We start from the raw sequence: 27,201 nt of genomic DNA, 5'->3' as shown, positions 1-27,201 counted from the left end.
GAAAACCAGACAGAGTTGACAAATCCCGTAGTCCGCAACGACAAACTTAACATCAGACATAATATAGCCAGTGAATACGAGTATGAATTGTTGTACGTGCCCTGTGATTGGCTGGCAACCAGTTCGGGGTTTACCCCACCCACTGTCCAAACTCAGCTACATGTGTATATAATATAGATGTGGGCAAATACCTAAACCAAAATTATCGAACCGATCCAGGACTTACTTAAAAATATCTGGTATGGCTGCTGAAACCTGCTACTGATACTTGCGGCAAAAAGATAGGAAACCTGCCACCAATACTTGCGGTAAAAAAATATGACTACGCCTGTCACTATGTATCAAGTCAAGTCAAGTTTATTTGTATAGCCCTAAATCACAAGCAGTCTCAAAGGGCTTCACATAGACAAACAATTGACGATTATTCTCAAAGCATCCCCTGATCTTAGGCTCCCAAAAGGGCAAGGAAAAACTCCAAAAAACCCTACCAGGGGAAAAATGAGAAACCTTGAGAAGGGACCACAGATGGAAGGATCCCCCTTTCAGGATCACCAGTCTGCAATGGATGCAGAGAGGGCACATAAAATACGTAATATGAAAATCAATGAAAAAGTGGATGTCCAAGTCAAAGAGCTGCCGGAGGTGCCCTCGATTGTCCTGGCAGTGTCTTCGAGGAGGGTAAAACGCTGCAGTTCCCTCTTCCTGAATTGGTCCACGAGAATCCGGATAGCCGCTGTCAGCTTGGGTGTCAGGTTAATTAAAGACCATATCGTAGAAATGTGTCTTTAAACGTGTCTTAAATGTTTCTACTGATGTATCAGTTCTAATATCCATTGGTAGGGCGTTCCAAAGCTCTGGAGCCCAAATAGAAAATGCTCTAGACCCTGCAGACATTTTCTTGGCCCTCGGTGTCACTAAAAGACTAGCGTTTTGCAAACGAAGGTTACGAGACGGAACATAAGATACAACTAGGTCGACGAGATATGAAGGCGCTAAACCATGCAATGATTTATAGATCAATAGAAGAAGCTTGAAGTCTCATCTTAAATGGACCGGCAGCAGTAAGTTGGCTAATATTGGGGTAATGTGATAAAATTTTCTCGGAGGAGCCTTGCAGCAGCATTTTGTACTAACTGTAGACTTTTGATGCTGGATTTAGGAAGACCAGAGAATAATGCATTACAGTAGTCCAGGTGCGACGTGATAAACGCATGTATAATAGTTTCCGCATAACCGGTCGAGAGGATCGGACGAATCTTAGCAATATTCCGAAGGTGAAAAAAACTTAATTCTGGTTATATTCTTAATGTGCTTTTGAAAGGAGAGCGTTTGGTCAAATATTACCCCGAGATTAGTTACAGTATCGCTCTGAGTGATAGTACGGTTATCTATAGTTATAGTCATTTCCTTAAATAAGTGTTGATAACGAGCTGGACCAATTATCAACATCTCAGTTTTATCTGGGTTAAGACGAAGGAAGTTGAGACATCCATTGCTTGATCTCCGTAGAGCTCAGAGGACGTATTGCCATGGACCACTCGGTGCGTCCTGTCTGATAGATAAGAATAGAACCAGTCTAGTGCTGACCCTGAAATACCAACACAACTTTTAAGACGCTCTAGTAAAATATCAAATTCTACAGTGTCGAAGGCAGCACTAAGATCCAGTAGTAACAATACAGATGAAGTGTTTGAATCCATAGCTATGAGGAGATCATTAGTCACCTTAGCAAGTGCTGTCTCAGTGGAATGATTAGCTCTAAAACCAGATTATTGGGGACCATGTAATAAATAAACTGCTGCACTACTACCGTTTTTTTCCGTGTATAGTGCGCCCCCATGTATAATACGCACCCTAAAAATGGCATGCTGATGCTGGAAAAAAACCCTGTACCCATGTATAATACGCACCCAGTTTTTATGAATTTTTTTTTATGAAATCTTTTTTTTTTTTTTTTTAAGTCCCAATGATCGTCACACACGCAGGGAGGCAATGGGTCCCATTTTTATAGTCTTTGGTATGGTCTTAACTAGGCTGGATGTAATTTTTTTTGTTGGCGTTGATTTCTCCGACTGCCCATAAACGCACCACCGCGCTCCGTGCGCGCACGGGAAAGAGGCGTGCGGACGTGAAAAAGGCGGCTCTGTATGGGAGAGATGTTGAAGAGGAATAAAAACACCCTTGGAAACCAAAACTTGGTGATTTCAAGTTTCATTTCGAGGGACATTTGTCACGTCTCGTCCCCAGTTTTGCTATGTGTCTAGGTTGCCATAGTTTCTGTTCGCGTCGCCCCTCTCTTCCTGTGTCACCTCAATCGATGTAACGTGTTTTGTGTTTAAGTCCTGTCTGCCCCTCGCTCACCGTCGGATCATTGCATGTGTTACTGTCGTGATGTCTGTTTGCTTTCTGTTCCTGTCTTTGGTAATGTCACCCTCTCTTTTTGTTCCACGACTTTGTCGGTCAGCCCTGTTGTTGGTTTTGTTTTCTAAAAAAAAAAAAAAAAAAAAAATTTAAAAAAAAATAAATTAAAAATTTTTTGTACCCATGTATAATGCGCACCCCAGATTTTAGGACAATAAATTCGTTAAATTTTGCGCACTATACACGGAAAAAAACGGTACTTTTTCAAAAAGTTTTGCTATGAATGGGAGGTTTGAAACTGGCCTATAATTACTGAGACAGTCCGGGTCAAGATTTGGTCGCTTAAGTAGCGGTTTAATGATAGCGGTTTTAAAGGCTGTTGACACTATCCCAGAAGAGACAGACAGATTAGTTATATTTAAGACGGACGGTCCTAAAATTTGAAATAAATCTTTAAATAGTTTTGCTAGAAGCGGGTCGAGTAAACATGTTTGTTTAGCCGGACTAACCAATTGTGTAAGCCTTTGAAGGGACACGCTTTTAAAATTTGAGAGGGTTATTGCATGATCGTCAGCGCCGGTAATCGGCGGTTTTGACTGAGCGATTGGAATGGTCATCTTGATCTCATCCCTAATGGATTCAATCTTCTGAGCGAAACATTTCATGAACTCGTCAGCTGAGTGGAAGGAGCTATTGGGCGTCGGCTGGCGTAGTGTTAGCTTTGCCACTGTATCAAATAGGTACCGTAAATTCCGGACTATAAGCCGCGACTTTTTTCCAAAATTTTGAACCCTGCGGCTTATACTCAGGTGCGGCTTATATAAGGATTTTTTCATGATTTTTGTGATGACTTGATCACTTCAAGATTCAAGAGTTTTTTATTCGCCATGTTTGAGCGTGCCAAACAAGGAATTTGACTTCGATAAAACACACCCTCTGTTCAACATTTAGGTGACTAACAACATTCAGGACATGTGAAAAATGGCAGAAAAAAGAAAAAAAACTTTTCACTTTTATACACTGCGGTATCTTGAAGAAAAAAACAACTACTGTAGCACTAGTCTACACAAAGAGCTATGTGCATGCAGGTCGGGGCGGCCACAGAAGGAGGGCCAGTTATTTCTAAAATACAGTCCCTGCTTTTTACAGAACCCACCCATCCATCAATTAAGGGAGACTAATCTACTAAACCTCTCATCAGTGCCTCTCCCAGGCAGGGGGCCAGAGACAAATACTCAATGCCGACTCATCTTTCTGGGGAGATCACAAGTCCTCGCTATGTTTTTCTTTCTGATCTCTGATTGCCTTATCCTAACATCATTGGTGCTGACGCGTATCACTACGTCCGAGTAGCTAGTGTTGTTGGAACTACGCTGTTGACGAGGCCTATTGCGAGTCAGTTCCCTAAGATTAGCTTCTATGTCGGGTGCTCTGCCCCCAGGAATACACATTACCGTGGCTGGATTTTTAAGCGTGATATTTCGGGTAATGGAGTCACCTATGACCAAGGTGAGAGGGCCAGTAGACCGAGATGACTTTGAACGGCTATGCATCTTATCTGGCTCATCGCGATTAGCAAGCCGCTTGGGGCTAATGCTAACTGGGCTTGCGGACTGACTACAGTCCGCGTCTGTGTCCGCCACATCTACTGTTATCGCACTATTCTGCTCCAGCTGGCGGACACGTCTCTCTAGGAGGGACAACCTCTCTAAGAGAAGGGTGCAGTTGGTGCACAAAGCCGTGGAAACTTCTTGATCCGCAGCCATACTTACGTGTCCGATGATGGACTGTAGACAAACGGCCACGAAGCCTCCGCTGAGAGCCAGACAGCGACGTGGACGAAAATTGAATATTTTTAGAATTGATAATTCTATGGATTATTCCAATGATTAATTGAATAATCATACAATTTTATTTGCATTAAACTATATTAAAGCATACAAATCATGTTTGATTCTTCCGGTTTACGTTTTACTCATTCAGTTGTGGTCTACATAAAGTGGACCAGCGATGCGTTTGTCTGAATTCCTCGTTTCGATAGCATCACAGGTCACTCTTTTATTTCTGATGTGCGGCTCAGAGCAAGCCGTTTTGGTGCGGTGTCTCTAAATGCAAATGCGATACTTCATACCCCGTTCCCTCTAGGCTGCAAGATGTGTGCCTCCATTTCCCGTCGAACATATTTGTAGTTTTTAGCTGAGGTAGAGTTACTTGCGCCGCAAGCTTTTTGATTGATTAAAATGTCAACGGCAGAAAACTTGTCCGTACAACCATACACAACACGCAACAAAATAACTCCCCTCACAATATTTATGAACACGTCTCATAAACAAGCACTGCAGTCAAGCTACAAAGTAAGCTAATGCTAGCTTTAGCGAGAAGCTAACGAATGAATTTAACACATTATTGTGTTCCCCAATAATAATACAGCACCTTCGATGCAATTCATCTGATACAACTACTCAATATACATCCACCAAAAGTGAAAACATAGAGCGCACAGCTCTAAAATCAGCAGAAAGACTGACGCTAATGCTATGAAAACAAGTGCATAGACACGCAACATTATTAAAGAGAAATAGTTTATTATTTGTCACCTCGAGCTTTTATTTACTGTGTCCGTCATTTCCATAGATTGAAGGAACTGAATTATCAATGAAACGAAGTTTTTCGGCTAAGCCTTCTCTATACTGACAAAAGATTTCTGAAACACTCGTCCTTGAACAAGCAAGACATAGATGTGGGAACACCGCTTGAAAAATGAAATTTTACCAGGCACTTCTTTGAGGTTCTGATGCTGGGGGACGGTTCAATGAGTTGTGTGGATTGATGCATCCAACAACGGAACATTTTGATCTCTCCACTTTGGCATCCTTGAGTTGTTTGGACTACAAAAGTTTCTCTGAGTAATAAAGATGGCAGATTTGCCAAACGGTTTAAGCCACACCCATTAACTTGTTTGGTAGTCCCGCCCCAAAGGATGTGACGTAATAGATAAAATATGGAATAGAAAATGGAGAAAACTGAACGCAGTAAAAAATAACAGTTGTACTATGTTCATCTTGCTTTCAATTGTCAATTAAGTAAAAAATAGCCCCCAAAGAGATCATAAAAGTCTCTGCAACACCTGGAGGGATAGATTATACTTTTCTACAATCTTGGAGACTCCAAGTGCACAATAAAAGCAATATAAAAGCAAAAAAAGTGGATTTTCCCTCATATGTTCGCCCCGAATAATATTTATTAACCATTTATTTTGTTCATTTGGTATTATTTGGTGATTAAAATAAACTAAACACGTTAAGCAGTCTCACCCAAGAAATATTTAGGGTCATTGTTTTCCAGAATAAAAAAGCAAATGTTAACAAATGTCTCATTTTGATTAAACAAAAAAGCAGACTTAGCGCTTTAATGAAGGACTAGAGAAATCAGAGAATTATTGCTTTTCAGAACCTTAAATCAGAGCATTTGGACCAGGGGTCTCAAACTCCAGTCCTCGGGGGCTGCATTCCTACATGTTTTCCAAGTTTCCCTCGTTAAACACACCTGATTCGGCCCCCGAGGACTGGAGTTTGAGACCCCTGATTTGGACAATCTTTAGTTGAAAAATGTCTCCAAACAATTACTTGATTATGAACGTCTAAATTTACGAACTTTTTGAGATAGGAACCGGACCCTCGTGATTTTTTTGCATCTACTTAGGAACCAATTTTCGACTTCAGAACTGGCACATAGTCAGCACGTATTATTTGCTTTTACATAGATTCCTATGGGAAACGTTGCTTCTACTTACAAACGTTTCTACTTACAAACCCGATCGCAGGACCAATTAAGTTCATAAGTAGAGGTACTGTATGAGGCGATGAATTTGATAATCTATTTGTTTATAACTAATTTAGTAATTTTGACACCGCTTAATCTGACAGTCAATTCTCCTCTGCTGTAGGTAGCGCTGTATTGTAGCAATTTGACATCAGAAAGAAATGTTTTTGTTCATAATTTTTTGTCATTCTGTTGAATAAAATTTTATAGATCAAAAGTGTTAGAGTGCTCAAACTCGTACTGGCATCAGTCTGAGGGGGCAAAAGTGATAAATGAATATAGTATGTATTCAAGTTAGGAAATAAATTTGTGGATGCAGTCCCTAAAATTACCGTATTGGCCCGAATATAAGAAGGTGTTTCTTGCATTGAAATAAGACTGAGAAAGTGGGGTTCGTCTTACATTCGGGGTCTAGACATTATACCCATTCACAATGCTAGATGGCGCCAGGTACGTATCTTTAAAGCAAATGCTGAACTTAACTCTCCAGGCCAAAGCAAACCCCTGTCACGAAGAAGAAAGCCAGCGGAGCCAGATGATGGGAGTGAGGACAGTGACACTGAGCACAGCGAGGCAGAGGATGTTTGTGAGGAGTAATATTCTGACATGACAGATCTCAGCTACTCTCAAGTTTAAACCAGTTTACATTATTTTATTGCAATTTTTTTCCATATTCAGATTTGTTTCAAGACTAGTTAGACTTCAGTTAGATGGTTAATGCAGTTATTGCAATTTTGTTGTTTTAACACAGTAGATTGGTTTATTTACATTTCAAAAACCAGAAGCCATTCATTTACAAATGTGATTGCACTTTAGTTTACATATTTAAATGTTCCAGATATTAGGATGTGATAGACAGTTTTTGCATGATTTGAATGAGGCAAAATAACATGCTTTTCCTCTCGAATAAATTGTTATAATTTGTTTCAGATGTACTGTAATTATTTGCTGTATAAAAATTAAATTTGGTGTTCAAAAAGTCTTTTTTCAAATTTGAGTCTTGAAGAAGAGGGGCTCGTTTTATAATCAGTCATCTTATATTCGGGCCAATACGGTAAATCTTTAAATTTTAAAAGTTATAACAATACTTTTGGTAACAACTACCAGTCCATATCATTTGTTATTCGTCAGGTATCCCAAACATGTATAGCCAAGTGGGACATATAATATTATGTATTAAATATCATAAAATTGCAGTTCCTACTGATCTAATTTTGACAAATCAGGCTTACTCAAATGCCTTGAATTACCAGGCAAAATACAACTGTATTTTCAAAGTCACTTGAGATCTGCGACTGATGACAATTTCACTAAATGTGGTGACCTACTAAAGTTCATTAATTATCCTATTTGATTCTTATTCAGCAAATGCAATAATAATTAATTACGATCCTTTGACTTGTGCTGGCACATTGTACAATGTATTCTTTTAGAAAAATAATGTTAGTTCCCTATTCATTTAATGAAGTATATATTTTCTTGTTTTTCATTTCAATTTAATGCTGTATTAATAATGCTGTTTTCTGTCTTTTCTATCCACGTAGAGCCCTGAAGGGTGTGATGAGAGTGGGAGTCCTGGCAAAAGGGTTACTTCTTCGGGGTGACAAGAATGTCAACTTAGTCCTGCTCTGCTCGAAGAAGCCCACCAAAAGTCTCCTTACACAAATCGTGGAACTCCTCCCTAAACAGCTAACAGTACTGTCTTTCCATTTCTCATTTGATTTATTTGTGAAATGAAAACCTTAATTACCGTATTTTCCAGACTATAAATCGCTCTGGAATAAAAGTCGTACCAGCCATAAAATGCATAATGAAGAAGAAAAAGACATACATAAGTCGCACTGGAGTATAAGTCGTATTTTGGAGGGAAATTTATTTGATAGAATCCAACACCAAGAACAGACATGTCCACTTGAAAGGCAATTTAAAATGAAAATAGAATAGCGGCAACAACAAGCTGAATAATTGTACGGTATGCTAACGTTACATGACACAAACAACAAACTGAGAATGTGCCTGATGTAACATATTAAGAGTTATTCAGATAACTATAGCATTTTACCAAACCATCCGTGTCACTCCAAATCACTGAATCCAATGAAATCTTTATCCTCTGTGTCACTTTTAGACAACTCCGCTAACTCATGAAGTAGAAGATGCTGTCCTTCCTCTTCTATGTGGCTTACTTACGTCAGTTGCAGTTCCAATTATTCCACAACCCTAGAGCGCCCACTTGCGGTTTAGTGTGAAAATAACATGTGAAATGATATAGCAATGTGTTAACGATTTCACACATAAGTTGCTCCTGGGTATAAGTCGCACCCCCGGGCCAAACTATGAAAATACGGTAGTGCTTGCAGCTCGATATTGTCAACCAAAATTTTTTTTTTTTTTGGTCCAAATTTCCAAACTACTATTTTTTGTGCAACATTTATATAAACTTGTATCTATTTTATTAAACCTTTTTTGACCATACAATACTACGTATTGATATAAAGACTAACGATTCAACAAAACGATATATCGCCTTTCTGAAGTGATAGTTCGATGCTCGATGAAGGCAATATCGTACAATATTTTGATATAGTAACAAAAAGGTAACTCTAAATATTTTTTTCATTGGATTTTATTTTGAAACCAATTCAGCTTTACCAATTCCAAAATGTCAAAAAAAAAATCACAACACGCAAGTTTTATTTATATTGTAGTATAAGCTAAGTGCAACAGAAATAGCTAGTTCTATTTTTAAACACGCGCTTTCTTATCTGAATATGCCAGTTCTTTTATGCATTGAAAAATCAATATAAATAATCCCTTTTGATAAAGTGCTTCATAAAGGTGAACAATGTTCATTATTATTTTTCGTGGAACACAAAAATAGATGCAGGTCATAAACAATATTTTCACATTCAATTAACCTACTGCTGTGTTGGTCTTTGGAAACAAGTAACTAACAATAAACAATTTTGCCAAAGGCTTACCACCTCCGCACTCACAGGTAGCCAATTTACATTTTAGTTTTTCACAAGTACGTAGGCAGATGACAATAAAATAAAAGGGTATTGGGAATTTTCAGTCTGAAATTATTTCATTTATTATATTGATTGATAACTCAAAAATGACACATTGATGTGTGGCCAGCATCAATGTAAAAAAGTACAGCTCTCAGGATGTCGCTTGATTGTGGCGCAGGCACATTGATTTTGCCTTTAAATAGCTGGATTGCCACACACCTACAATCTATTGTACTATTAAGTCCCGCAGTTAGCTTTAGCCTCTACTCGATGTGTTAGCTGTTCATTAATGTATAACGATTGACACCACAGCGGCTGTCAATGAGGTAAATTCAGCCTGCTTTATTATAAATATCTACAGTGCCTCGCGAAAGTATTGGGCCCCCTTGAATTTGAACATTTCGTGACATTTCAGGCTTCAAACATAAAGATATAAAAGTTTAATTTTTTGTCAAGAATTAACAAGTGGGACACAATCGTGAATTGGAACAAAATTTATCGGATAATTAAAACATTTTTACAAATAAAAAACTGAAAAGTGGGGCGTGCAATATTATTTGGCCCCCTTGCGCTAATACTTTGTAGCACTACCTTTTGCTGCAATTACAGCTGCAAGTCGCTTGGGGTATGTCTATCAGTTTTGCACATCGAAAGACTGGAATTCTTGTCCATTCTTCCTTGCAAAACAGCTCAGTGAGGTTGGATGGAGAGCGTTTGTGAACAGCAGTCTTCAGCTCTTTCCGCAGATTCTCGATTGGATTCAGGTCTGGACCTTGACTTGGCCATTCTAACACCTGGATACGTCTATTTGTGAACCATTCCATTGTAGATTTGGCTTTATGTTTTGGATCATTGTCCTGTTGGAAGATAAATCTCCGTCCCAGTCTCAGGTCTTTTGCAGACTCCAACAGGTTTTCTTCCAGAATGGCCCTGTATTTGGCTCTATCCATCTTCCCATCAATTTTAGCCATCTTCCCTGTCCCTGCTGAAGAAAAGCAGGCCCAAACCGTGATGCTGCCACCACCATGTTTGACCGTGGGGATGGTGCGTTCAGGGTGATGAGCTGTGTTGCTTTTACGCCAAACATATCGTTTTGCATTGTGGCCAAAAAGTTCGATTTTGGGGTTCATCTGACCAGAGCACCTTCTTCCACATGTTTGGTGTGTCTCCCAGGTGGCTTGTGGCAAACTTTAAACGAGACTTTTTATGGATATCTTTGAGAAATGGCTTTCTTATTGCCACTCTTCCATAAAGGCCAGATTTGTGCCCTGCACGACTGATTGTTGTCCTATGGACAGACTCTCCCACCTCAGCTGTAGTTATCTGCAGTTCATCCAGAGTGATCATGGGCCTCTTGGCTGCATCTCTGATCAGTCTTCTCCTTGTCTGAGATGAAAGTTTGGAGGAATGGCCGGGTCTTGGTAGATTTGCAGTGGTCTGATACTCCTTCCATTTCACTCCTTGCACAGTGCTTCTTGAGATTTTTAAAGCTTGGGAAATCTTTTTGTATCCAAATCCGGCTTTAAACTTCTCCACAACAGTATCTCGGACCTGCCTGGTGTGTTCCTTTGTCTTCATGGTTCTCTCTGCGCTTTAAACAGAACCCTGAGACTATCAAAGAGCAGGTGCATTTCTACGGAGACTTGATTACACACAGGTCCATTCTATTTATCATCATCAGTCATTTAGGACAACATTCAAAGATACTCACTGAACTTCTGGAGTGAGTTTGCTGCACTGAAAGTAAAGGGGCCGAATAATATTGCACGCCCCACTTTTCAGTTTTTTATTTGTTATAAAAGTTTAAATTATCCAATAAATTTCGTTCCGCTTCACGATTGTGTCCCACTTGTTGATTCTTGGCAAAAAATTACAATTTTATATCTTTATGTTTGAAGCCTGAAATGTGGCGAAATGTTGAAAGGTTCAAGGGGGCCGAATACTTTTGCAAGGCACTGTATATCATTGCACTCTGCACACGGTACAAAGAACTCTTATGTTGGCGATTGAGTATAAATCAGTGCTTCTCAAATAGTGCTATCCCTGGGGGGGCGCGTGTGACCCTGGGGAACAGGCTTTTTTTTTGGCAGTACTAGAATAAAATGTAATTGCGCATGTACTACAGCAGGGGGCAGTGGCGCTCTCATTGTTACTTCTGTCACGTTTGCGACAGTGCAACATTTTACGACTTACAAGACAAGTTAGGATAGTCACGGTGGGGAGGGGGGGGTGCGAATAGTTTTCTTCTTGCTGGGGGGGGGGCGTAACAGAAAATAATTGAGAAGCACTGGTATAAATGATTACTTTGGCTCTTTTGCTATCCATATACTTGTTTTTATTCTTCTCTGTGCTTTTTTTTTATCTTTCTAGATAGTAGCACCAGAAAAATATGATGTTAAAGGGTCGCTCCAAGAAGCAGCCATCATTCTTTCATCCTGTACAGAGCCAAAGATGCAAGTGACCATCACTTTGACTTCACCTGTAATCAGAGAGGAAAATGGCCGGGATGGAGGTTGGAAAAACCATCGCTGTTTATGTTATACCTCTTTATATTGCCTCTGCTGTTTCCCGATGGAATCATTTCCAGTGTCTTGATTTGTCGCTGAGAGTTTTGTGCTGCTGGCACCCCCAAAAATATTTTTGGCCTTAAAGAAGCATCCTGGCAATATGTTCCCCCAATATGTCAGAAACATCTGGCTTCAAAAGTTAAAAAAAAAGAACTTCTTTCTTTCAGGCTTTGTAATGTAAATGTTTGTTAAACCATAAAAGATTAAAATTATTTTATTTAGGTGGGAGCCTTATAAAGAACTTAGAATTGCGTGAGAGATCACTTGGAATGTAAAGCAAAAGAGGCTGCCAGCAGTATTGCTCCTTTGTCTTTCCGCTCTTTTAACCCTTCTCAGAGACTATCCCTTTCAAGCGAAGCATGATCAGTGTTTGCATTGTGATAAGTCTAGTTATATACCCTAGTGAAATTTTGTTTCCTGTGTTCTCAGGGATTCTGGTTGTGTTTTAAGAATTTTATTATTGTTATTGTTATTAATATATTATATATATAATATTAATATTCATCAGTAGAACAAACCTTACATTGTTGTTTTTACACTAAACATATTAATTTTGTTGTACAGTGATCCCTCGTTTTTCTGCAGGAGATGCGTTCCAGAACCACCCGCAAAAAACAGAAATCCACGAAGTAGAATTTATGTATTATTTAGAAATTTAAACACCATTGTACAGTGGTACCGCTAATTATGAACGCCTAGATTTACGAACTTTTTGAGATACGAACCGGAGCCTTGCAATTTTTTTTTTTTTTGCATCTACCTACGAACCAACTTTTTACTTCCGAACCGACGCCGCAACCAAATCCCTCCCTTGCTACACTGTTCAGTGCATGTATTGTTCCTTTACAGTAAACAAAAGAATAAACACGTGGTATTATCACGTGTCCCGACTCCTTCTGCACCGGTTAGTGCTGCTTCCCTTGCGAGTGGCCGGCTGCTGCCGCCTGCATTTGGACCCCGCAATGATGCACATTGATCAGAAGCATGTCCCGCGTGATGAGAGCTCATTGCCGCTATCCTGACTGCTGGACAGCAATGCTTTTTTTTCCTCCACATGCACGGCAGCCGCGCACACCTCGCTTGTCCTCAGTGATGCACATTGCTCAGAGGCACGCCCTGCACTATCAGGGCTCATTGCCGCTGTCCCAACTACTGGACGGCAGTGCTTTTTTCCTACGTGCAAACCAGCCAGCCACGCACCCAGCGTTTGTCTTCAGTGAAGCACATTGGTCAAATGCACGCTATGAGCGCTCATTGCCATTGTCCCGAATCCTTCTGCACGGCGGTTCACTTTTCCTTTGTGCGCGGCTGTGTCACGTCTCCACTCTCAGCCTGCTGGTTGGCTGAAACGCCCTCCGCACTAGACCTCGGGGTGTGCGTCGCCAATACGGAACTGCGCGTGCTAATCGACGTTGATCGCCACCACCTGTCCCATGTTACCCACTGATTAGGGCGTGTATAAAGACGCCGTTTGTCGCCGGTCATTCGTCGCCATTTTGTCTGCTTTGGCACACGCACGCCTCCCACCTGATTACCGTTTGCCTGATCCGCTGTCTACCAAGATGCCACAACGACGCATGACGCGAGCTCGCTGACTGGCTCGTCAGTCACCTTGTGCACCTGCTCTGCTGACATTCCAGCCTCTCTTTTCCTTTTTTCGCATTCCCTAAATAAACAGTCCGTGTTGCACATGGTTATCCTGTCCGAAAGGTGATGCGCGAAGTGGCGAGGGATCACTGTATATGTTGTGTCAACATTTGCTTCACGGCAGATCAGAATCCCCCCCCCCCCCCCCCCCCCCTCCACACACACACACACACACACACCAAATGAGACAAAAATGTTATTTCTTTTTTTCCACAGGAAACAAATTGTATTTTTGTGTTCAGGTGAACAGTTCAGCATATCTCTTGATCCAAAGTGCTCCCCTGAGTATATTCACAGCTTTTGAATTCAAAATGTGGCTCAATACATGTAAGGTTACCTACAGCAATGCCAGATTCACACAATGTCTTCTGACCACAGCCATGAGCTATAATCTTTGTAATCAGATAAATTACTTGTTTTCTTAGGGGAGTATTATTGAGGCTAAAGTAACAAGGCTTTGGTAGACTTGGTTGGTTGGACCTGAGTACAGCCTTGGACATAAATTGTCTGTTGAGGTCTTATTCAAGCCCACTGATGCCAGGTATGCATGCAGTGATATCTCAACCTCTTGATTGCTGGAATTGCTTTCTCTCCCTCAGCATTCATCGCAATTTTGTTTTGTTGTTTATCATAGTACAGTCTTCACATATTCAACGAAATGACCCGTTTTATTGCTTTGACCAAAATAAACAGAAATTGTCTATTGGTTTCTCCCATCAGATTTAGTAGAGCCCAAGAACTTCGGAAGGATTTTTGACCAAGGTTTTCCCACACCCCAAAAATGTTGCCACACCTACCATTGCCATGCTGCTTTTTATCAGGTCGCTGTCATGGTTCTTGACCTTTAACTTCACTTTGCAACTCCTTTTAATGGTCATCAAGAGCCATCATCTCCCCAATGTGTCATTGGAGGTCAACTACTTCTCAACATATCTTAGCAAAAGCGACTTTTCAACAAATCTATTACCTGATAAAATGGTGATGGCTGCACGTAGTGTCAGCCTAAACTAGTGTGGACTAATAGCCTAGATTGTGGTGGTTTCAAAATAAAGCAATCCACAATATTGAATCAAAGACAACATCTGTGTGTGTCGCCATCCAGTAAGTCAGAATGTTCATGTTAAAGTTGTTCATAGTATTAAGTTTGAAGAAACTAAAAGGAAAAACAAATGTGGGTTGCTTTGTAAAGAATCATTGGTATGTGTGGCAATGTGTTTGTTCTTTGCCAGCCTTGCTTACCTGGTCAAACACCCATTCCTCATCAACATTTTGACACTTCAAATCCATTTTTAGATGTAACTTCGGGTTTGGTGAAAGACCCAGCGGACGTCTTGGACAGGCAAAAATGCCTTGACGCTCTGGCTGCTCTGCGCCACGCTAAGTGGTTCCAGGTTCGGAACATCATTTTATTTTATTATTGTAGCCTTATGAGATGCATTATTTGTTTAATTTATTTTGTTTGTACACATTTGAATCTTTCGTTACTGATGAAAATATCCATTAAGCATTTAAAAACAAATCCCTCTAAAGAATTTGATTTGTGAGCATTTGATGCACTAAATATGAAAACTGGCATCCTAGTTTTGCCATTTCAAGTGTGGTTGCAAAAGATTCCATAAGGCTGCACGATACCTTGCACCAAGTTGTGCAAAAGTGTTTGTATCTTTTACTCTACTACATTTGTATTTTTTACTCTACTACATGTACGAAATGGGGATTGATAGACAAAGGAAAATCTGATTAGTTTCCTGTGTTACCACTTCCTGTGCTAAATCACAGGTAAATTATTGTAGACATCCTGAGCTCCTTCAGTCTCCATTCTCTCTCAAATGAACTTTTGTATTTTGAAACACATGTTTGTGGGTTTCCTTGATAAACCTTGGGTCAGGGTTTAGAAGATGGCAAGGAAGTCCTAATTTCTTGTGCATCTTGCGAACTTTGAACTCTCTTACTAACTGTGAGGTACAGGGCTACTGGCAATGGCAGCTGATTGCAAACTTTGATGGCTCATTAATGCCTTAAACCATACTCAAGCTTCCATTATGAACAGTAGTCATTGGACCTCTACGAATGGTTTGACTATCCACAACTCACCCTTGATTTAGCACATAAATGTAACTTTATTATATCACAAGGCTAGAGCAAATGGACTGCAGTCATGCGTGATCATCATTCGGGTACTCCGAGACCTCTGTCATCGAGCTCCAACCTGGTCGTCCTTCCCAGGATGGGTGAGTGTGCCTATTGGGATATGACAACTTCTGTGTCAAAATGGTAACAATCATAAAATCCTCGTTAGTTCCGCATCAATAATTAGGACAAACTGGGTACTGTTTGGTCTGTAACAAGTTAAAATTGAATACATAAATGAATATCTGATATTTTGGGGGGGGGGGGGGGTGAAAAAATCCTAATATCAGCCGTGACCCAGCGAGGATAATCCGTACAAAAAATGGATGATGAATAGATGGATATGTATTCTATACTTCTTTTTTTATCATATTTAATTTTATTACCTTGGGGACAAGCGGTATAGAAAATGGATGGCTGGATTTTGGTTACATAGAAACATGTTCTGTTGTTGAGCAATGAAAAATCTAATATGATTATTCAAAAGTCTACAAAAATTACAAATGAAGCAAAAGCTAAACTTGTTTTCCTGTGCAGTAATGAACACACTGTGTTTATTTCTTAACTGAAGGACATCTCGTAGTGCCGCTTTTCACCGTTAGATGACAGTGTCAGTCCATTCGCTAAATGGCTACAGTGGAGTCTGACAGGACCGTCTCCCCTGAGGAGGCGCAGTGGGTCAAACATAGCTCCGGCTGTTAGAGCAGCTAGACAAGCAATCGGGAGACTGGATTTTTTTTAAAGCAAATGCATCATGGCAAAAATTGGAAATCTTGTATGAATGAGGTGGTTGTATGTTTTTCCTAATTGTTCTGTAGTTTACGTTTTTGCGACCCAAGCAATAATTCGGTGCTCGTTTTTCATAACCAACTTGTTACCCAATTTGAATTACCACTGATATGTGCACAGCATGAATATGCACAAGCAGAATTGAATATTTAAATCAAAATGACAAATACACACAACACACACCTCAATAAAAAAAGCGTGGAAAATTGTGCATATTTGTGGAATTAAAAAAAAACAAAGAATAAACGATATTTTTTGGATTGGAAAACTATTTGTGTAACGGAAAAACGTGAAAATCACAAATGTATTTCTGTACCTGAATAACACTTGAAAATCACAAATATATATGTGGATCAGAAAAACAATGGAAATCTAAGATATATTTGTGTGAATAATGTTGCTACAAATCTCTCCCCATAGTTCGGATGTGTGGTTCACCACTCTCAATCTGCAGACTGATTATCTTTTTGGTGCCATTTTTTGGCCCTCTCCATTGTCTTGTCCTTTTCATTTTTCTGTAGTTGTCCGAAGTTCTGTTCTCTGATTCAATATCGTGACCACCGTTGTCTTATTATCAGTTAAGATGATTTTTTTATTTTTCTGTAGTTGTCCGAAGTTCTGTTCTCTCATTCGATATCGTGACCACCGTGAGCCGTAAGGTGGCTGCAATACTACAATGCCCATGATGCACTGCATTTCTGTTTCTGGTGGCCCTTTTAAACCATAGAGTGATTCTGTCACATACAATTGTTTTATTACGATAAATCCCTTTATAAGTAGATTATAGGTGGACCCCCTGCTAACTGCTACTCTCAGTTAAGGGCATGTCACTTGTTTATGATAATCAACGCCATGAGCCTTATTTTTGTTCTAGGCCAGGGGTGGGCAAACTTTTTGACTCGCGAGCCGAACTGGGTTCTAAATTTGGACCGTAGTGTTTGTGTGAAGTAATATAAGTCAATCTTTGTCCTTTATGTAAACAGCCGCGTCGCCGCGCTGCTGACACGTCGTCGCGCTGCTGACGCGTCACTTGAAATTCAAATTACACTAATCCCTTGCTACGTTGCGGTTCGTTTATCGCGGTTTCACTTTTTTTTTTCTTTTTTTTTTTTCCTTTTTTTTTGTTGAAAAAAAACATAAGTCGCTCCTCATTATAAGTCGCCCAAACCTATGGGAAAAAAATGCGACTTATAGTCCGAAAATTACGGTACATACAAAGTTTTTATGTGTGCCTTATAGTGCGGAAAATACGGTAAATTAAATTAGACTTGCTTTTCCCCAGTGTAAAATTTTGTCTACTTTCTTTTCATCAAATTTAGAGATGCGCTGGTGAGTAAAGCAGAAATGTCTAGTGAGGCGTGGCGCGAATACCAAATTCACAAACACGCTTTTTCACACATTAAACACAGTTCCAATCCAAATCTCTAACCATTCTTTCACTTTAGGCCATGGAGCTGCTTGTGGAAAAGGCCATCAGTAGTGCCGCTGCACCGCTTAGCCCAGGCGATGCATTAAGGCGTGTCTTCGAATGCATTTCATCTGGGATTTTACTCTCTGGTAATCTTTAATTTTTTTTAATGACATGATTCCTGTTGTTGATTCTCTTATAAATTATTTGATCCCACTAGCAGGCATTTCCAAAGTCCTGCCCTCGTAATATTTCTTTTAATTTGACTTTGCCATATTATAAAGCTGGATTTTTCTCGCCGTAACTGGCTGTGGAAACAAATTATTTCCGTTTCTACCACAATGACACTTTTTTTCTTAAGGAGTTGCCGACCAACTCAAATTATTTTTATTTTGCACCGAAGGAGGATAGACCTATACAGGCTATTTACGTGAATCTGTTTTGGTTATCTCAGCTACATTTGACATATAATGATATGGATGATAGGTAAATGATTCATAAAATTAGCTGGAAAATAAATCAAGTCCAAATAATAAGTCAATTTTATTTAATTATTGTCCGTTTCCAATTTTGCTGACCACCTGCAATACCGCCGCGGACCACCGGTTAACAATCCCTGCTCTACACTAACCCGGGGGAGATCATGCATAGCAAAACCAAAGTGAGTCACGGTTACACATGATTCTCTTATTGCATTGTGGTCCTATACACCAGTAGTCCCCAACCACCGGGCCGCGGACCGGTACCGGTCCGTGGGTCACTTGGTACCGGGCCGCCAAGCCGCACAGAAAAAAAAATAAAATGAAATTATCGACGCTCAATTACCGTTTTTTTTCCATGTATAATGCGCCCCCATGTATAATACGCACCCTAAAAATGGCATGTTGATGCTGGAACAAAGCCTGTACCCATGTATAATACGCACCCAAATTTTGACTCCTACTTAAGTCTGTAAATTTAAAATTATTTCAGAAAAAAAAAAATCTTTGGGAACAACCGGATGTTATTCTGCCGGTCAGTATCACTGCGCATGCGCTAGCAAACTCGATAGCAAAGAAATGTTTCGGATTTGTGTAGGGTACATTGTGACAGCAAACGAGCAGGTGATCGAGCAAGCGTCTGATACGAGAGCATTGTGTTCGTATGGAGCGTGTTTGAAGTGAACACCAGAGAAGAAAGCGCATCTGTAATGGCGGCCTCCATATCATATCCGGATAAAAAAATAAAAAATATATATATATATTTTTGTACCCATGTATAATGCGCACCCCAGATTTTAGGACAATAAAGTTGTTAAATTTTGCACATTATACATGGAAAAAAACGGTAATTCAGGTCTTGTCCCGGTCACGTGACATGTTTCCCCAGTCGAGCCCGCAAAGCTAATATGTGGCGACAGGCTAACTACCGTTCTTTTCCGTGTATAGTGCGCAAAATTTAACTAATTTATTGTCCTAAAATCTGGGGTGCGCATTATACATGGGTACAAAAAAAAAAAAAAATTAAATTTTTTTTTAAATTTATTTATTTATTTATTTTTAAGTCCCAATGATCGTCACACACGCAGGGAGGCAATGGGTCCCATTTTTATAGTCTTTGGTATGGTCTTAACTAGGCTGGATGTAATTTCTTTTGTTGGCGTTGATTTCTCCGACTGCCCGTACGTATGGTTAAGACCATACCAAAGACTATAAAAATGGGACCCATTGCCTCCCTGCGTGTGTGACGATCATTGGGACTTAAAAAAAAAAAAAAAAAATAAATAAATAAATTTTTTAAAAATTCATAAAAATTGGGTGCGTATTATACATGGGTACAAGCTTTTTTCCAGCATCAGCATGCCATTTTTAGGGGTGCGTACTATACATGGGGGCGCACTATACACGGAAAAAAACGGTAACCAGGCAATGAAGCATTCAAAACTGCTTCAACACATGGAGACCAAGCATCCTGCAATAAAAGACAAATCTTAATCACTTCGGGTGTCATGGTCTCCGATTACGTCTAGATGGGACCGGCTCGTTTCTGAGAAATAAACTCAGTGCTCCCACTAATTCAACATATTGGTGAGTTTTATTTTTGTCATTTGTACTTGTTTTTATGTCAGTCGTATCATTTTATTTTATCGTATTTATATATTTATTATAAATGTATTATTTATTTATTTATTTATATAAATGTATTATTTATTTATATAAATGCTGGTCCGCGAAAATATTTCTGACATGTAACCGGTCCGTGGCGCAAAAAAGGTTGGGGACCACTGACCACTATGGCATAGGTGTCAAACTCAAGCCCCGGGGGCCAGATACAGCCGACCACATCATTTTATGTGAACCTGCAAAGACAATTTTGCATCGACTTCGTCATTACGAAAATTATAAATTGTCTTCACTTTTTAGAAATAGAAATATTGCTAGCAATTGTTACCATTCATCTTTTTAAACAATTTGAACAGTTTTGACTAGTCTCTGATTTCAAAACTTGTTTTTATGTCAGTCGTATCATTTTATTTCATCGTATTTATATATTTATTGAAAATGTATTATTTATTTATTTATTTATACAAATGTATTATTTATTTATATAAATGCCGGTCCGCGAAAATATTTCTGACATGTAACCGGTCCGTGGCGCAAAAAAGGTTGGGGACCACTGCTATACACAATATTAAGGCTTTATAAAGCCTCCCTCAGACTTGTATGCTACACAAACTTTTCCCATTCCCTTAATTACCATTCACGTACCGTTCTGTGCGTGCATTGTACCTTTACAGCAAATATAAGATCAAACACACAATATTGTCACGTGTCCCGACTCCTCCCCTTGGTTTCTTTCTCTCGCGCACAGTCGGCTTTCCCCACCTCCCGCGCTTGTCCTCAAGTCTGCAGATTGCTCACAGGCAAGCCTCGTGCTATCAGCGTGTATTTAAACACGGTTCTCTTGTCACTTACAGTAAACCCGCAAAATAGTGAAGTTGCACTAGGTCAGTGCTTCTCAATTATTTCCTGTGACGCCCCCCCTAGGAAGAAGAAAACATTTTGCGCCCGCCCCCCATGTTATTAACATTAAAGGAAAAACAAAAAATAAATAAAAAAGAAAGATCAACTTACAATAAAGAATAACTTTATTAATAACAGTGTTTTTTAGTCTGTAACAGAACAGATTCAAAGTGCTGCTGTAGAGCAAATACTCTTCCAGTGATACCGCCACCCCCACCTACTGCAGTGGATGTGTAATTACCCTTTAATCTAATACAGCCAAAAGAAAAACATGTTCCCGCGCCCCCGTTGGTATCGCACTACGCCCCCCCAGGGGGGCCCGCCCCACTATTTGAGAAGCACTGCACTAGGTGAAGCGTGAAGTAGTGAGGGATCACTGTACTTCTGGTAAATTACACAATAAATGAAAGATTTTCAAATCTAAAAAAATAAGTCGAATAAAATAAAAATTACATATGAAACAATATAACATCCTAAAGTATATTAACGCCCACCGTCATTGGTTGTTTTCTATCAAGGAGTTGATTGTGCAACAGTAATGGGTTCTACAATTTCGGTTATTGTGGCATAAAAACAATTTTGTCCGTTATTCCTTTGGTTTTGGACGAAAGAATGCCGCTGAAAGTTTCTTTTGCAGAAATTGTGTCCTTTAAGTTATCTTCAAATGAACAAGCAGTTAACTTTGTCTTGTATCTTACTACATTCACACTAAGGGAGATGTATTTGTTTTAACAGGTGGGCCTGGACTGATGGATCCATGTGAAAAGAGTGCTGTCGATACCCTGGAAGCCATTGGAGAGCAGGAAAGAGAGGACATAACCTTAAGTGCCCAGGTTACAAGCTCTTGTTTTTTCTTCTGTATATTTTGGACATTGCAAAATGGCATGCATATAAAACATTTGATATTAGGGCTGAAAGGTTAGACGTATTCAAACCAACATCCCACGAATTCAATACCCAGTAAAGGTAGGATGTTGTGTAAGATTTAATATAATACAGAGTACAGTGATTTGAGAATTCTTTTCAACGCACCACAAAGACAATTCAAGCTTTCTGGAAAACCGGGCTCATTGCCAAAGAGCAACATGACAACAAGGAGACCGACGAAAGGGAACTTGCCCGACTGTTAAATCAGATACAGAAGACGAGGACTTTGCGTATGAATATCAATGAACAATAATGTGAGTACAGTAGAGGACATGGTTAAACACTAGAAAAAGGTACAACTGAACGTTTTTCTGTTTGCCATAAATCATGGCATGCATGCGCCCTACAATGCAGTGCGTCCTATATGTGGATTAAGTATAGAAAAGTCCCCGCAATTGAGTCTACACCTTTTACCCTGCAGCACTTAATGGTGCGGAAAATACTGTAATTTGTTTTGATAGGGTTCCACTGTGATACTTATAAAATTTATCTGATTGTCATCAGTGATCTGGTAGAGACAGAGAGAAACAAACAAACTCAAATATTAATTCACCCTTAAAAGAACAATTCAACTGACATACTCAATGGGTGTATGCGTCTTGTGGCTTTGTCTTTACAGGTTGCGCTGAGGCTGTTGGCATTCCGTCATGTTCATAAGGTTTTGGGCATGGACCCTCTGCCGCAGACGAACACTCGTTTCGTTGTCAACAGCAGTCGCAAGCGTCGCCATGAGAACAGTGACGGGGGAGACAGCTTTGAGGGTGAAGGCAAAAAGGATAAGAAGGATTATGATATTTTGTAAGCTTCACAGTTGCAACATGTTAGAGAAAAAGTTGTACTCACCTGTCTAAAATGGGGTTCACCATCTACTGTGTGTACTGGCTTAGCTACAATAAAAAGTTTTTTTTCCCTTTTTTTTAATTATGCTATAAATGCACCGGTGTAATTCCAACCTCACTTGTAATAGAGAAAGAAAACTGTCTTGGTGTATTGGTTTTAGTTGTAGATTTCTTAATGGTTGGGTTCCATCTGTACAAGTTAGAGCAGTTTTTTTTAACCTGAAAAAGTTATATTATTAAGTTTTGTGATATTGTCAAATGTTGGTGACATTGGCTTTCTTAACAATGCGCTGTTACTTCCCTTTGCTTGCTTTGATGTGGTGAAGAGAAATGTTTTATTCTATTGTGCATCAGGAGGCAAGGGGGTTATTCATTCATTTGTACGGTTCTGTTCCAAGATGAATTTTTTTTTTTTTTTTTTTGGCTACTGAGACACATTAATCTGGCCAATTCACTCTTCTAAAGGGTCTTGAAGTATGGAATTGCTGCTTGTATAATCTTAAATAGATGGAGAGACTTTGATTTGTGGAAAGCATGACTATTCTGAATGCATATATTGGAATTGGAAATGTATTTTTCCTCAAGAAAGTTAGTCTTGTCACCCTTTTGTTGTCTTGGCTAAGTGCTATATTCAATGCTGGAAGTAAAACAAATCCTGTTAGGAAAGGGAAGGATGGTCATATACCTCCCTCTGTTTGACGTGTTCTGAACGCTTGTGTTCTGACATGCTTCCTGCTGTGCAATTCCAGGAGCACAATAAATTTACAGATTTAAGAGCTATGTGCTTTGTGATGTGCGTATGTGTGTGCATGCGTGTGTGTTATGGTGTGTGTGATGGTGTGTGTAGATAGATAGATAGGCTAGATCAGTGCTTCTCAATTATTTTCTGTTACGCCCCCCCCCAGCAAGAAGAAAACTATTCGCGCCCCCCTCCCCACCGTGACTATCCTAACTTGTCTTGTAAGTCGTAAAATGTTGCACTGTCGCAAACGTCACAGAAGTAACAATGTGAGCGCCACTGCCCCCTGCTGTGAAAATGCGCAATTACACTTTATTCTAGTACTGCCAAAAAAAAAGCCTGTTCCCCAGGGTCACACGCGCCCCGCCCCACTATTTGAGAAGCACTGGGCTAGATAGATAGGATAGATAGATTCTTGCCCATCGATCGATCGATCGATGGGCAAGAATGATGCAATAAGCACAGCAATCCCTCACTGAGGTGTTGTCACCTTGGACACCCCACTGAAAAATGTCTGGCAAAATTCCTTTTTCTACCTATTGCTACATTGGCTCCTTAATATGGTAACACAGTCGTAACACGGTATGCAGTCTTGACTGAAAGAAATCAGTCTGCGGCATTGAACACGGTTGTGACGTGGTACGCAGTCCTGACTGAAAAAAATCTGTCTGCAGCATTGAACTTTTTTGTGACGTCTGAGGTGCCTTTTGTTATACTTCACAATCAGCACTGTGAATAGCGCGGATGTGGAAAGAAATGAGTTGTACCTGCGCACATGCTTTACCAAAGAGCAATTCCATTACTGCGTTTGCTCACAAAGCGATGTGCTGTCATTGGCTGCATACCTCCCACTCTGCCACTCACATGTGACACAAACGCCTCCTTTGACCAGTCTCCCCAACGCCTGGATTGCTGCCTTCCCCTCTGGATTCTCAGAAAACTTGATGCTGAAAACTACCTGACCCAGTGAGAGGCAAAGTCATCTCATTCAAGGATTCTTTAAGGTAGGTCTGAGAAGGTAGAGGACTATCATCATCATCATTGTGTGTTAAATCTTGGCGTATCCACTTTTTTTTTTTGTCACAGCAGCATGGCTATTTTGTCATCACATAAGAGAAAGCCACATCATCACCTGCTTCACACAATAGCTATTTAAGTATATCTGAGGAAACAGTACTTCTATTCTCGTTTCCTTGAAAGAGGCATGATAAAAAGTTCAGGAATGACATTTCACTACTGCCTCCCTCCATCATTAGGTATGCTGTGTGTGGGGTGGATGAAGGCCAGGCATGACCCCTCAATGAAACATAGATGAGGTTTTAAATGTCATCCCACAGAAAAAAAGCTACAAACCGGTTAAAGAATGACTGTCATCACTGTCCATCCAAATTGATTGATTTATTGTACTGTTGAACAAATAAACACATTTACACAATATAAAGCTGAAAAAAAATAGCTATGTATCATAATTCAGAGAAGTTTACGTGTTCAAAGGGAGTGGAAAGCTCTTATCCCATCCTCTTGTTTTCTCTGTATTAATGGATCATGTCATAACTTGAACAGAACATTGCGTAGAAAAATGCATTTTTCATGACGGTAAAGTAACTTATCAAACATTTAATGCCATTCCATCTAATGTATTTCAATGACCATGACTACAAGGTTATCATTAGGTATCAATTATAGTATAACTTGATTTATATTTGTATCTTGATTCATTTACACCTGAGCGATGTTCTATTATTGGAATTCTGTGCTCGACACGGATTGTCAATAATGAACACCATGTTCAAGCATAAGGGTGTCCATGTGTGTACTTGGCACCAGGACACCCTAGGCCACAGTTCGATGATCGACTTTGTAGTCGTGTCGTCGGATTTGCGGCCGCATGTTTTGGACACTCGGGTGAAGAGAGGGGCGGAGCTGTCAACTGATCACCACCTGGTGGTGGGTTGGCTCTGATGGTGGGGGAAGATGCCGGTCCGACCTGGCAGGCCCAGACGTACTGTGAGGGTCTGCTGGGAACGTCTGGCAGAATCCCCTGTCAGGAAGAGCTTAAACCCCCACCTCCAGGCAGAGCTTAGCCCACGTCCCGGAGGAGGCGGCACACATTGAGTCCGAGTGGACCATGTTCCGCGCCTCCATTGTTGAGGCAGCCGACCGGAGCTGTGGCCGTAAGGTTGTTTAGCCTGTCGTGGCGGCAATCCCCGTACCCGCTGGCGGACACCGGCGGTTAGGGATGCTGTCAAGCTGAAGAAGGAGTCCTATCGGGCCGTTTTGGCCTGCGGGACTCCGGAGGCAGCTGACAGGTATCGGAGGGCCAAGCGGAACACAGCTTCGGTGGTTGCTGAGGCGAAAACGCGGGCGTGGGAGGAGTTTGGCGAGGCCATGGAGAATGACTTCCGGACGGCTTCAAGAAAATTCTGGTCCACCATCCGGCATCTCAGGAGGGGGAAGCAGTGCATCTGGCACTGTTTACAGTGGAGATGGTGTGCTGCTGACCTCGACTCGGGACGTCGTGAGTCGGTGGGGAGAATACTTCGAAGACCTCCTTAATTCCACCTACACGCCTTCCATTGTGGAAGCAGGGACTGGAGACTCTGAGGCGGACTTTCCAATCTCTGAGGTCGAAGTCACTGAGGTAGTTAAAAAACTCCTCAGTGGCAAGGCCCCAGGAGTGGCTGAGATCAGCCCGGGGTTCTTAAAGGCTCTGGATGTTGTGGGGCTGTCATGGCTGACACTCCTCTACAACATTGCGTGGACATCGGGGACAGTGCCTCTGGATCGGCAAACTGGGGTGGTGGTTCCCCTCTTTAAGAAGGGGGACCAAAGAGTGTGTTCCAATTACAGGGGAATCACACTCGTCAGCCTCCCTGGTGAGGTCTATTCAGGGGTGTTGGAGAGGAGGGTCGGTCCGGAGATCGAACCTCGGATTCAGGAGGAGCAGTGTGGCTTTCGTCCTGGCCGTGGAACAGTGGACCAGCTCGGCAGGATCCTCGAGGGGGCATGGGAGTTCGCCCAACAATCCACATGTGTTTTGTGGATTTGAAGAAGGCGTTCGACCGTGTCTCTCGGACATTTCTGTGGAGAGTGCTTCGGGAGTATGGGGTGCCGAGCCAACTTATAAGGGCGGTTCGGTCCCTGTATCATCGATGCCAGAGTTTGGTCCGCATTTCCGGCAGTAAATTGGATTCGTCCCCAGTGAGGGTTGGACTCCGCCAAGGCTGCCCTTTGTCACCGATTCTGTTCATAATTTTTATGGACAGAATTTCTAGGCGCAGCCGAGGCGTTGAGGGTGTCCGGTTTGGGGACATCAGCATCGCGTCTCTGCTTTTTGCAGACGACGTGGTGCTGTTGGCTTCTTCAAGCCATGATCTCCAGCTCTCACTGGAGCGGTTCGCAGTAGAGTGTGAAGCGGTCGGGATGAGGGTCAGCACCTCCAAATCCGAGTCCATGGTCCTCGGTTGGAAAAGGGTGGAATGCCCTCTACGGATCGGGGATGAGATCCTGCCCCAAGTGGAGGAGTTCAAGTATGTTGGGGTCTTGTTCACGAGTGAGGGCAGGATGGAGCGTGAGATCGACAGGGGGATCGGTGCAGAATCGGCAGTAATGCGGACTCTGTACCGATCCGTCGTGGTGAAGAGAGAGCTGAGCCAAAAGGCAAAACTCTCAATTTACCAGTCGATCTATGCCCCTACCCTCACCTATGGTCACGAGATATGGGTCGTGACCGAAAGAATGAGATCCCGGATACAAGCGGCCTAATGAGTTTCCACCGCAGGGTGTCTGGGCTCTCCCTTAGAGATAAGGTGAGAAGCTCGGTCATCCGGGAGAGACTCGGAGTAGAGCCGCTGCTCCTCCACTTTGAGAGGAGCCAGATGAGGTGGCTCGGGCATCTCATCAGGATGCATCCTGGACGCCTCCCTGGGGAGGTGTTCCGGGCATGTCCCACCGGT

The 27,201-nt window shown here is 41.1% G+C and overlaps 1 protein-coding gene and 1 long non-coding RNA gene across 5 annotated transcripts in view; one reads left to right on the top strand and one right to left on the bottom strand.

Annotated features, from left to right (window-relative positions):
- The window catches only part of zfr (zinc finger RNA binding protein), a 90,366-nt gene extending 67,080 nt beyond the window's left edge, over nt 1-23,286 (top strand). The window contains exons 14-20 of one of the 4 annotated variants that reach the window (XM_061277598.1): nt 7,728-7,878; nt 11,568-11,709; nt 14,705-14,802; nt 15,547-15,642; nt 17,776-17,887; nt 21,476-21,573; nt 22,287-23,286. In XM_061277598.1, the coding sequence (XP_061133582.1) occupies nt 7,728-7,878; nt 11,568-11,709; nt 14,705-14,802; nt 15,547-15,642; nt 17,776-17,887; nt 21,476-21,573; nt 22,287-22,469 (880 nt within the window). In that variant the 3' untranslated portion in view covers nt 22,470-23,286. The other 3 variants (XR_009714344.1, XM_061277600.1, XM_061277599.1) reach the window with 3 other exon arrangements.
- LOC133153657 (uncharacterized) lies at nt 20,843-22,390 on the bottom strand. Its single transcript, XR_009714347.1, has 2 exons — nt 22,249-22,390; nt 20,843-22,175 (listed from the first exon to the last, which is right to left on the bottom strand). It is a non-coding gene; the product is annotated as an uncharacterized LOC133153657 (long non-coding RNA).
- Nucleotides 23,287-27,201: the final 3,915 nt, after the last annotated feature.

Source organism: Syngnathus typhle, linkage group LG5 (assembly GCF_033458585.1).
Source record: "Syngnathus typhle isolate RoL2023-S1 ecotype Sweden linkage group LG5, RoL_Styp_1.0, whole genome shotgun sequence".
NCBI classification, from domain to species: domain Eukaryota; kingdom Metazoa; phylum Chordata; class Actinopteri; order Syngnathiformes; family Syngnathidae; genus Syngnathus; species Syngnathus typhle.
This window is presented reverse-complemented; position numbering and strand designations above follow the sequence as displayed.